At 39.7% G+C, this 13,725-nt stretch overlaps 1 protein-coding gene across 2 annotated transcripts in view; it reads right to left on the reverse strand.

Moving 5' to 3' along the window:
- Positions 1-13,725, reverse strand: part of LOC136867039 (uncharacterized) — a 121,480-nt gene that overhangs the window by 44,324 nt on the left and 63,431 nt on the right. For both annotated transcript variants that reach the window (XM_068227002.1, XM_067144139.2), the window contains exon 4: positions 9,871-9,925. In XM_068227002.1, coding sequence (XP_068083103.1) covers positions 9,871-9,925 — 55 coding nt within the window. The remainder of the gene's footprint in view (positions 1-9,870; positions 9,926-13,725) is intronic.

Genomic DNA, 13,725 nt, shown 5'->3' on the forward strand with positions numbered 1-13,725 from the left:
GCCTCTCGCCGGGCCTCCGAAATGTTTCCCGTTAGTCTGGGCATTGGAGTTCTATTATTTCCTTGTTCTACTTTGGGTACGTCATGTTGAAATTCCTCCTTCTAAACTTAGATGGCGAGGAAACAAACCTGAGCTCCAAGCTCCCTGCAGAAATTGCGACATGTGCTGCTGAATGCAGATGTTCCCTGCCAGTTACTAGTACTTAATAAAATAAAATCTTCTTTATACGTTCGAATAGATGACTGATTAATTATATGAGCGCTTCAACTGGGGCTCAGTATACAGGTAAGTAACTGAAGAATTGAAGATCTATATACAGGTAAGTGAGTTGCCTTCAGGTTAAAGTCCAAACTGTGTCTAATTTAGGACAGTAAGTCCCATGTGGTATTACAAATCATGAGAAACTGAGTGACATGGCTGTCGAGTTCACTCACATCACTGTGAGCTTGCATTCGGAAGATGGTAGATTCGACCCCCACAGTCGGCAGATCTGAAAATGGTGGTTTTTCCATTTTCACTCCAAGCAAATGCTGTGGCTGTACCTCAATTAAGGCAATGATCGCTTTCTTCCATTCCAGTCCTAGGCATCTCCTATCTCAATGTCATCATAAGACCTGTCTTCAATTGGTGTGACTTAAAGCCAATAAAAACCAAACCCCATGGTGCAACAGCCCCGAAGAGCCATAGCCTACCAAACAACTGCTGCTCAACCCAAGACCTGCAGAGTACGAGGTGTCATATGGTCAGCACTACGAATCCTCTCGGCCATTATACTTGGCTTCCTAGACAGCAGCCGCCATCTCACCGTCAGATAGCTACTCAATTGTAATCACATAGGCTGAGTGGACTTTGGACCAGCCCCCAGATCCAGGTATATGTAACCTGTTTGGCACATTCTTGTCACAGAATTGCAGAGGAAGTAAGGCACCACTTTCCAGATGTAGGTAGACTAATTGGAAATGTGAAGAAATTATTTCTGAAATTGCTGGCATGTGGCTTAAAGCCAATAGAAGAAAAAAAAAAAAATTGATGTAGTTTGACTCATTAGTGCCCGTGTTCATTTCCTGTGTTTCCCTAATGCAGTAAGCTTGAGATACAACCAGCCTGCAAGTGAAAATATGTTTAAAAACTGTCCCTCTCTTACTGCTTATTGAAGAAAGAAGAAAACAACATTCAAACATAAGGAATAGGTTCAACATGGTAAGTTCTTGAACTTTTAGAAATCTCAAAAAATCATACAATCCAGATCTCTCTCTCTCTCTCTCTCTCTCTCCTTTCAACCCATGAGAGGGCGTGCAGAATGTTCGAACACCAGAGGTCGCTCACGCAGTTCTCCTCCGTGATCATTATAAAGACAAATAGAGCTTCACTTATAATATATATGTGTCACAACTGATATTTCTTTATAGCTAGAATATTTCAGTAACATAAATAAATACTCATAGGCATCATATGACTGTGTTAATTCAATTTTTCATACCTTTTTCAAAATTAAACCTAGAACTGTTAAAATTTGCCAGCCCTGCAGTGTAGGAATAGCGCACCTGCCTCGTACCCTGAGGTCCCGGGTTTGATTACTGGCCAGGTCAGGGAATTTTACCTGCATCTGAGGATTGGTTCGAGGTCCACTCAGCCTATGTGATTACAATTGAGGAGCTATCCGATGGTAAGATGGCGGCCCTGGTCTAGAAAGCCAAAAAGAACAGCCGAGAGGATCTGTCATGCTGACCACACGACACCCGGTAATCTGCAGGCCTTCGGGCTGAGCAGCAGTTGCTTGGTAGACCATGGCCCTTTGGGGCTGTTGCACCATGGGGTTTGGTTTGCTTTGATTGTTAAAATTTATTCTAACGGCAACAGAATTTTTATAAAGCTATGCATATTATACAGAAGTAGTATAGAAAACACAATAATATCCTACTGTAACAATGCGTGAGACAACTAATTACAATATGGCTCTGGCAGTTGTCCACAAATTTCTTAAGCACTTCTCGGATTGGTGCAAGTTTATCAAGTGATTTTCATTGATCTCTACTACTTATAACACCAAATCTAAGAGGAGCTCACAGTAAGAACTTGAAACACTAGAGAGCCACACAATTTTGAAAGAATTCCACACCAGTGCCATCTGATGCCGAAAGATCTTTCAAAGACAGGTGGGAAGCCCTCAGAATTCCTGAACACAAAAGACCAAAGACGGCTTGAATTTCTGCAGTCGTGTTCACAGTGTCTCTTTCCCGTGAGTAATTACTTCGATTTTTCTCTATCCATACGTTGTAAATTTGGTTATGTCACTTGCCATATCATCAGCGAAAAACAGTTTCCACACATCTAGTGGAGTGTATACTTGAAAGGCTTGTCTCCGCACGTGAGGTAAATGAGTTCATATTTTATTGTGAGCAACATTCCTAACATTTTTAGGTGGTGTATGAACGTTCAAGTGTGTTGTCCCATTTCTTCCAGTACGGGTTCGTTTTTTACATTTACTTCCTGGTTTTGCCTATTTCCTGTAATTCATCAACAGAAATTTCAGAATGGGAGTCGTCTTCCATCACATTGGCATCATCATAATCATCATCATCATTTACTCCATCATATGGCATCTCTTCTGCCTCTTCAGCGAACCTTCCCTATTTGCATTTGGCAGTTCAGTATCAATCAATATCAGTCAATCAGTCAATACTGATCTGCATTTAGGGCAGTTGCCCAGGTGGCAGATTCCCTATCTGTTGTTTTCCTAGCCTTTTCTTAAATGATTTCAATGACATTGGAAATTTATTGATCATCTCCCTTGGTAAGTTATTCCAATCCCTAACTCCCCTTCCTACATGTGAATATTTGCCCCAATTTGTCCTCTTGTATTCCAACTTTATCTTCATATTGTGATCTTTCCTACTTTTAAAGACACCACTCCAACTTATTAGTCTACTAATGTCATTCCACGCCATTTCTCCGATGACAGCTCAGAACATACCACTCAGTCGAGCAGCTCATCTTCTTTCTCCCAGTTCTTCCCAGCCCAAACTTTGCAACATTTTTGTAACGCTACTCTTTTGTTGGAAATCACCCAGAACAAATCGAGCTGCTCTCTTTGGCATACCTGCCAACTCTTAGAAATCAAATATAGGAAGATTTTAAAATCTTTGATTTCACCGCATATATTACGTCATGGTCTCAAAAAAGGACAACATAAAAGACATCCATATCTACAGTCACAAGGCGAATTGACCATTAAATTTAAAATATTATAGTGAGAAAACGTACAAATGCTTAAAAGAAAAAGTAACAAACACGAAACAAAATGCATCATAGTTCCTTTATTTGTAACATGAAAATTAAATATTCAATTTTATAGGTATCTCTGAACACATGTGTGTTATGTTTTGTGGCCATAATATGAAGAGACAATACCAGAAACTGTCGCCGACACAACTCTCTGAAATACATTCAACTCATTAAAATTATGAACTAAGAATGTACACAAATGCTCTGAAGTACGCAAAACTAGCACATACAAAACAGATCAATATGTCTCATACATTATTAATACGCGACTTTGACAGGCGAAAAAGCACAGAACCGCAAAAAATAAAAAGGAAAAACACATGTGGCGTACAGCTGCAAGGAAACTAGGCACAGAAACGATGTTAACAGTGCGCGATCCACACAATAAGAAACTTAATCTTTCGTCCCGATTAACAGAGTCGCTAGCGCGCGCTAGCCTCTCTCGCTTCTAAGACGAATGCCGTCGCGAATTCCCAGTTGTCAAACACATATGGTGCTGTAATGAGTGGGAAATACGATACACAAAGGCGACGAACGATACACTCGCCAAATAAGGCATCAAATAAGTAAGTTTGAAAATAAGGTTGCGTAAATTACACAAGCGCACATTTTATCCTAGGGGAAGAGTATTTACCATACTGGAGGTTATATTGCTCAAAAATAGGAAGAAGTAAAAACTAAATCGGAAAATCGGAAGACGAGTTTAAAAAAGGAAACTTTCCGAGTAAATCGGAAGGGTTGGCAGGTATGCTTTGGATTTTTTCCAGTTCTTGAATCAAGTAATCCTGGTGAGAGTCCCATTCACTGAAACCATACTCTAGTTGGGGCCTTACCAGAGACTTATAAGCCCTCTCCTTTACATCTTTACTACAACCCCTAAACACCTGGTCATTTTGCAGTTGCTCACAATCTTGTAACTTATTTATTACACTATTAAGAATAACATCATCCGCCGATCTTGCCAATCCTCACATTCTACACTGTCCAACAATCTCTGAATTCCTTCATTTGCCATGTCAATGCAGAATGTTAGAAAGCACACATTGAGCATAAATGTTTGCATAATTTCCGTAACATATGAGGTCGCACATGGATGAAAACTCCGGCTTGCAGAGAAACGCATTGGGTCACACATGGATGAATCCTCTACGCCTTCATGAAAAGCATGCTCACACTAAAAACGTGATTGTTGCCAGGCTAAAATGCCCCCCCACCACTAGCCAACAGTTTGAGGAAAAGTTACCAAGATGGACAGCCCATAATCACTACCACACGACATTACACATTCGTAATTATTTAGAGCCCGAAGAAATACTCCGTTTGCGACCTCTCATGGGTTGAGAATGCGGTTGTAGTAAGGAGTACATCAAAATACAAGCAGGAAATGTTTAAAATTCAATTAAGGGGTGAAAAACACGATGAAAACACAATGGCAGATAATACTCAAACGTGGTTCACTGGATTGAATTTGTTCTTTTATGGGATTTGAGTATTTAAGTGATTGATAAATGGCTGGCTCGTTATTTAAGTACAAAGTTTTAAAGTTTTATTCGAGAGATGGAAAGTGTGTAGGTCTAACTCAGGTTTCCAGTGGCATTTGAAAGTGCTCAAATACACCAACTTTGTGTCTGTAGATTTACCGGAACATAAAAGAACTCCTGCAGGACGAAATTCCAGCAACTCAGCATCTATGAAATCTGCAAAGGTATTTAGTGGAACGTTAAACCAATAACATTATTGTTCTCAATTCTTCAGTGAGCTTGAGAGTTTGAAAGCCAACCTAATTTCTGTTCATGTAGTTCTCCTATATGTTTCCTGCGTCAGCTTGAAAACATAACCAGCCTGCAAGCTGAAAATAATATTTAAAATCTCCCTCCTTTATTGCTAATTGAAGAAAGAAGGAAATCATATTCATGCAAAAGAAAGTGAAGATACATATATTAAGTTCTGGAACTTTTGAAAACCACACTACAAAGATCAGTAGAGGCGATTGGGTGTTAGAAGTGGGGGGGGGGGACAAAAATGTGTAGACAGCAAAAAGTACCCAGATTTAAGGACTATAGCAGAGCAGGATGGGGAGGGTGAGGGAGGAGGTCTTAAAAATTGGAAAAAATGTATATACAAAATGGTCAGTTCTTTTAATGCTCTCTGAGCAAATACAGATAGAGACGTAAAGGTTGAGTCTACCAACTTTAGTGTGGTAATGATAGTACTATATAATAAAACTTTCACCAAAGGGACAATAATTACACATGGATTACAATTAAATAGAAGTTCGGCGTGATGATTAAAATCATTTAGTATTTGACTGTACACTACCGAAGTAACGGACACAAGACAGAACTAAATACATGCATTTACTGAGCGAGACCACCAGACTGATGAATGCGGTTGAATCATACCTGTGTCCATGACCTTGGCAAAAATTATACGCCCGCTACCCTTCATCGCAGCACATGCTGCACGCTGCCGCACTCTACGAATTGGTTAGCCAAAATGAACAACATTTTTGGAGTATTTCCCTAAGTCACTGCCCTGCAATGGTTTCATTGCCGCCATCCTGTATTGCTTTTTAGGATGACTTCTGCATCCTGAATCAGGATCCGATGTTAATTTTTCCCCATCACATCACATTTTCTCAAAAATCCTATATTATGTTTATTTCATCACACGCACTAATGCACTTCTTACGTTGTTAGGAAGAGTGTTGCTTTAATTTAGATTTCCATATTATTTTATTAATTCGACGTCCTCCAGCCATCTTGTAGTCCTGTATTATCATGCTCGGAGTGTAGAGCCGGCAACTATTCTCTAGTTGTGCTTCGTCCGTGACAGTCTGAGTTGTGTTTCGCTTGGTAGTGAAAAGAGATTTTTGTCTTCATAAGCGTTCTATATATGAGTGACGTACAGTGTTAATATTTTTATTGAAGTTACATCTATCAACATGCCACGACGTGGCTGCAAGAACAGTCCAGATCCATTCTGCTATGTATGTGGAAGTTTCGTGCCAATGAGACAGCGGGGCAATATAACCGAGTTCGTGAGAAAGGCCTACTATGCGTACTTTGGCTTGAAACTTGGAGAACCTGTACAGAGCAGTTACGACAATGGGTGAATGGTAAGCAAACTGCGTTGCCATTCGGTATTCCATTTGTGTGGTGAGAACCCCCAAGACCACAGTATTAACTGCTACTTCTGTTCTGTGAATGTGAAGGGATTTAACAGCAGCAACAAAGGTAACATTGTGTATCCAAGCAATATTCGATCTACAAATTTACCCATTCCCCATGGCCCTGATACACCAGTACCACAGCGTCCAGAACATTTACAGGATTGGCCCTCTTCTGAATCTGATGCAGAAATAGCGGGCACTAACTCTGACTGTGATTTCTCCCCTGAATGTGTTGAAAAAGAACTGAGACTGTACGAGCAAAGTGCATTAAATGACTTTGTTTGAGATGTTGGACTTACAAAGGAATCTGCCAAGTTACTCAGGTCTAGATTTCGTGAAAGGAACATGTTGGCACCAGAGACAACGTACTATTGGTACAGACATCGTGAACAAGAATTTACACCCTTCTTTTCTGAAGCCTTAGTTTACTGCAACACCATTCCGGAGGTTATCTTAAAACTAGGAGCACCACAGTATGACCCTATTGACTGGAGACTTTTCATCAATGCTTCCAAGTGTAGTTTGAAGTGAGTCCTTCTTCACAATGAAAGCAAACTTGCATCCATTGCCGTTGCTCATTCAGTTATTATGCGAGAAGCATATGGAAATCTAGGAATGCTGTTGTGCAAACTGAAGTACCAGGAACGCAAGTGGCAAGTGTGTGGTGATTTCAAAGTGATAGGTATTCTGTTAGGTTTACAAGGAGGTTACACAAAGCACCCCTGCTTTCTGTGTGAGTGGGACAGTCGAGCAAGGTTACAGCACTGGACTCAAAAAGAATGGCCATGTAGACAATGGATTGTAGGGTCGAAAAACATAAAACAAGAAACTCTTGTTCACAAGAGCAAAATACTGTTACCTCCGCTTCATAACAAACTAGGGCTTATGAAGCAATTCGTTAAGGCCCTAAACAATGAAGGTGAATGCTTTCAGTATCTGTGTCATCGATTCCCAGGCATCAGAAATTCCAAAATGAAGGAGAGTATTTTCACAGGTCCAGATATCAGAAAACTTCTACCTGGTGCTAATTTTGAAGGCGTTATGTGCACTGCAGAGCGATCGGCATGGACAGCACTCAAGAATGTGGTCAATAATTTTCTTGGAAACACAAAGGATTCAGGCTACAAACAAATGGTGGATAGATTGCTTGTTTCTTTCCAAGATTTAGGCTGCAAAATGAGTTTGATAGTGCACATGTTACATTCACATCTCGACTATTTCCCTGAGAACCTAGGAATGCTGAGCGAAAAGCAAGGAGAAATATTCCATCAGGATTTACAGGAAATGGAACGCAGATATCAAGGAAAATGGAACAAAAACATGCTGGTAGATTACTGCTGGTTACTAAAGAGACAGAATGTCCAACTACTCCTCACACACGAAAAGCAAGGCAAAGATGTTTCTTATACTAAGGTAGGACATTATAAAATTGAAATCGCAGACCTACCATTCTCGGTTTGTTATGAGGCTTAATGCGTGGTAAATTTTGGTCCATTTGGCTGTGTCTTTCTACAGATCTGTTAACACAATACACTTCATATCTTTATATTATGTTCATAAGTATACCAGTGTAAGATAGGAGTGTTCAGATGGGTGAAAATAACAAGAAAGAAGCGTTCTTTACATGTGATAACAGTAATCTTGCATGTGCGCGTGCTGCATATTTATCAAATTTTCATTTTGAATTTGCACAAAAACCTGTTGTGATAGGGGGAAAACTGACTTCAGTTCCAGAATCAGCATGCCCGAAATATAAAAGATCACTATGTAAACTTCATGCAATGATCGGAAAGTTTGAACTCGCAGGTCAGTAGTATTTGTCTTAGTATTTAAAGAAATTAAAGGAAGGAATTAGCTGAAAAAACAATAGGGATTGTACAAATTGCTTTTTCTATAATTTCTAGTTTCAGGCAATTTTTAAAACAACTCTTAGGTTTTTCAGTCTGTCAAAATTTTAAAAAAGTCAGGCAGCTAAAATGGAATAAAATTATTTTTTCTCCACAAAGTGGGGGGGGGGGGGCCCTAATCGCCGCTACTGACAAAGACTGATTAAATAAATTGCACCATTCACGACGTATCTCTCATTTTATGAGTACTGCTATAGTAATTAATGCGTGTATCGAAATAAGGGTAGAAATTTATAACACTGACGGACGGACTTGTTTATGAATATCGTGATTTATTTAACATAGCAATATAAAGGACAATGCTACACCTTAACTTTTATAACTTATTTATTTGGGTAAGGGAATACTGAAGGGGCTGCCTGGCCGAGGCGGTAAAGGCGTGCTCGGTTCGCCCGGAAGGACGTGGGTTTGAATCCCCGTTAGGAAGTCGTAAAATTTAAGAAACGAGATTTCCACTTCCGGAGGTGCATATGGCCCTGATGTTCACTCAACCTACACCAAAAATGAGTACCAGGTTAATTCCTGGGGGCAAAGGCGGCCGGGCGTAGAGCTAACCACTCTACACCATCACGTGCCGCGGTTAACAATGGTGGAAGCCTTTACCTTCCACTCCTCCAAGGGCCTTAATGGCTTGTACGGAGGTGTCTTTGTCTTTTTTAAGGGAATATTGATGCTTACATTGAGGTTTGTTATAGTTATGTTTGGTGATTTTAATATGTAACCAGTTAGGTTGGCAGTAATGTATGAGCTATAAAAAAAGCAGGGCAGCTATATTAGCTTTTTAGTGACTACCCTTATGTGATTCGTGATTCGTGATTCGTAATACATAATTAAGTACAGCATCAAAACTTCTCTCTGTAATCCTTCTGATGAAATCATATCATAAACTGGTCAAGAAATGGCAATAGCAGTCTGAAGTCGTGCTTTAGGCAGAAGTCTATTTTTTTATGCCACAGTAGAGAAACAGAAGCTACATGAAAATCTTTGACCACTGGGCGAGTTGGCCATGCGGTTAGGGGCGCGCAGCTGTGAGCTCGCATCCGGAAGATAGTGGGTTTGAATCCCACTGTCAGCAGCCCTGAAGATGGTTTTCCGTGGTTTCCCATTTTCACCCCAGGCAAATGCTGGGGTTGTACCTTAATTAAGGCCATGGCCGCTTCCTTCCTATTCCTAGGCCTTTCCTGTGCCATCGTCGTCATAAGACCTATCTGTGTCGGTGCGATGTGAAGCAAATAGAAAATAATCTTTGACCCTTGGCTGTCCTAGGAATAAGTAAACTCATTTGATTCTAGTGTTTATAACTACTCAAATAAATAGCAAATCAGTTCAACAAACAGAACTAAAAGACTCATACAATGAGGAGCTCTCATTACAAAACTAACCGGGGAATTTTTAGAACTCTCCTTTAAAGTTTTTCATCAGTTTAATTTTTCACACTTAATAAATATCAATAAAGACATGACAAAATATTTGGATAAAAGAGAAGTTGTACAAAATACAACTTACCTCTTTATGTGAATAATTCCTTATTTGTGTGCTATTTTCTTCCATGCTCTTCTCCCTAAAAACGGAAAAGACCGCATATCAAATAAATATTTTGATGACATCCAATGGTGCACATTCAAATAAATGGCTTAAGCTCTTTGATAAATCTGCTTAAATTAGAAGACTGAAGAAGATATTATATTCCTCAGGCCTGCCAACTTAACCAGCACAATCGATTAGTCTTCAACCTTCACAGTAAGTTCGAACCTGGCTAAGATTGGTGACATTTAAGGATACTTAACCTGGGAAAGGTTGCATTGTGGTCTTTTAGAATAGGTTCGTATTGTTCACATCACCATTATTGTTCACTACATACCCTCCCCACCATACCGGTACTTCATCTAATCCTACAAGAGAATCTCAGCAATACTCTCCTGTAGTCTGCCAGATATCACACTCCCACTGACACACATACACACAAAAACATACAGTGTCAACAGTGTCAACCAGCAAATAGCAAACAATGCCCTGTTCTACATCACAGTTGCATGGGGAAAAGTTTCCAGGTTTATGCCGATAATTTTAAATCAACAGTTGTATATACTGAGTATACTTATACTAAGTGATTCTGTACCTGTGACTCGAATAGCATATGGAGGTGGACTCTACTATTTTCATAAGTAATATCTATTCATTGTTTGTCATGGGGGTGGTAGTGTATAAGGCAGTGATATATATAATTTTTTTTTTGCTAGTCATCGCACCGACACAGCTAAGTCTTATGGCGACGATGGGATAGGAAAGTCCTAGGAGTTGGAAGGAATCGACCGTGGCCTTAATTAAGGTACAGCCCCAGCATTTGCCTGGTGTGAAAATGGGAAACCACGGAAAACCATCTTCAGGGCTGCCAACAGTGGGATTCAAACCCACTATCTCCCAGATGCAAGCTCACAGCCACACGCCTCTAACAACATGGCCAACTCGCCCGTTAGTGATATATAGGTGATTGACACTGTGTGTGTGATATTTTATTTTATTGTGAATTCCGTGTTACTCTATGTTGATTTCTACAATTATGGTTTTCACAGTCAAGGAGAAGATGGTTATCATGGAACGTTTGAAATAAATCATTTTTAACTTACCATTCAGCAGTGATCTGGCGGACTACAGGAAAGTATTGCTGAAACTCTCTGCTGGGATTAGATGAAGTATGGTGGGGAAGGTGTGTAGTGAACAACTGCTGGTCTTACACAGGAACTAGTTTATGTTAAGTCTAAACCAGCCAACAGTCAGCAGAATAACAAGAAGGGTATCTGAACTGATTGCCAGGAAAGGACCCAAGTTTGTCAAGTTTTCACAAGCTGAAAATAGTTTTATTTTCTTGGATGGTTGAGGTAAAAAAATACAACATGAAAAGATATGCTAGTCCTGATCAGAAATAACTAAAAATGCTTGACAGAAGCTGCTCTTTTCTTGTTTTCTATTATTATTACAGACTTTACCATTGCCAACCTCAAATACAGTTCATAAAATCTCAACTTTGCAGTCTACTTCAGTCCAAGTCGACTAGGGAGAAAGTAGCATCTATGAAACAGATTTAGAGCTAAGTTCCACTTTCCTATCAAAGCAGACTTTGTAAAGTATCCGTTCAAAGTCGTGTTCATGAATATGACCCCTAATGTCTATTAAAAATAAAGGTCTGTTAAGTAAATGATATTATTTTAATGGGACAAATGGTGGGGGGATAAGAAATAAACAAAACACCACGTAGTGTTTAAATTCTATGGCTGACATTTATTACTTGAGAATTCTTTTTTTTTTTTTTTTTTTCACTCAAGTTATATAGTAACTATGGACCAAAATGAGCATGATTACTTGTAATAAGATTTGTTAGTTACTAATTCTTACACACCACAGAGACACAACAGTACACCAGTTTGTACTGTCACTAATTTGTAATATCTGAAGCCATCTCTTTTCAGTTTCAACTCAGTTGATTTATAACTGTTAGGTTCTTCACTCTGCCAAAAATAATTTTGAGAATTTTTATTTTACAGATATATGGGAGTAACAGGTGTACTGACATGATAGCCTCTCAACCAGCTAGCAAGCAAGGTCTGATCTTAGGTCCCACAATATGCTTCGAGTCACACATTGGCCAGGCTGAAGAGGTGGACGCTGAGGAGTTGATTTACCAGCCAACTGTAAACTACTACCAAGACAAATATCACCTAGACAACACCTCCATCCATGGACTCATGATCGGATCTTGAGGCACAATTCCTAAACTTCTTGTACAGCTATGGGATTCTATCAGTCTCAACTGGACACGACTTCATGGCGATGCTATTTCCGTGATACGAGGTTCAATAACGACACTCCACAATCATCTATATAACATTTGAAGAACTATACATCATGTCACATTCCAAATTTATTCCTGAGCCTTGTGATTGTTATTTTTATCTGGCACACTAGCATACTCACCAATAATTTACAGTAGAATTACAAGATATTAAAATCATTCCATATTGACGGTTTTCACAAATGAGGACAAAATCACAAAAGTAAAACTTGAGAAATAGTCTATCTTCAATGAGTCACATACTCAAATGGTCTAGAGGGCAACAAAAGTTAAGAACAGAGTTCGAGAGGAAACAACTGCCAAGTATAGTGTGTGTGACTTGTGGTGGAAACCGTCAATAAAATCCAAATTTATTAAATAATTGCCCTCTCGAACGGCCTAACCTTCTCAGTTTAGAGGTCCTGCTTGCACCGGTGATGTTTGTAGCTGGCTCAGAAGCTGGCTTGAAAACCTGGTGTACAGTCGGGAAGTATAGGTCGAAGATTGTTATTCATCAATGTGGATGAATGCAAGAGTTTGCAAATTTTCGTATCGGTCGCTTCATAACCAATCCGAAGGCTCCGATTCTGAACGAGGTTGTGTTGATTGAGAGATGCTGGGAGATGTGTTAAGGAAAGCATTGCTGCCGGTGAACATTTAGAGACGCTATAGCCACATGGAGCAAGACTATAATTGTGCACGCATGCGACAGTGTTCATTATGAAAGTATTACAAGGTCATTACAAGTTCTTTCTCCGTGGAAGACGCTACACGGTGTTCATTTACTCGTTCATTCCCTGGGAGAATGTACAGTGCATGGTGATTTATATCTGTAATCTGGAGCTAATGTGTTATTTCACACAGAACTGATTATTCCTAGATGAAACAGTAGGCTAAGTGTTCATAGCTTGGTCATTTTTTCACTGATTTGACATGGCATTCGCCGTTCATTATTTCTACATTGTGAAGCTGTTTGGATAGATTCACACAGTACAGGGAAGTGACTGGGATTCTGTTTTGTACCTCATGTAGTATTAACACGTGGTAACTTTATTCTATGGTGCAGTAGCGGCGATTGGGAATAAGAAGTGGAGGTGCACAAAAAAGTACCCGGGTGTGGGGATATAGCGGGAGGGGTTACACATCAAAATTGAAAATGGTAAGATTTTCTGTTCTCTGATCGAATTTCAACAGAGACATTAAAAGTTGACAGCCTACCAACTTATGCACGGAAAAAATCGTACTACTCAATAAAACTTTCACCACAGGAACAATAATTACACATGTATTACAATTAAACAGAAGTATGGTGTGATTAAAGATTTTGAAAATAATTTAGTGTTTGACTACACAGCAACAAAGTGAGAGACACTAGACTGAACGTGCACATTGAGTGAGACTGCCAGACTACGAATGCGCGCGGCAAGCGGGTGACCTTGGCAAAAATATCCTCCTGCTATCCTTTGTCGCAGAACATGCTACACATTGCTCCGCAGGTCTCCACTACTTGCTGTAGAATTCGGTTAGCCCGA

This window comes from Anabrus simplex, chromosome 3 (genome assembly GCF_040414725.1).
Source record: "Anabrus simplex isolate iqAnaSimp1 chromosome 3, ASM4041472v1, whole genome shotgun sequence".
NCBI classification, from domain to species: Eukaryota; Metazoa; Arthropoda; class Insecta; order Orthoptera; family Tettigoniidae; genus Anabrus; species Anabrus simplex.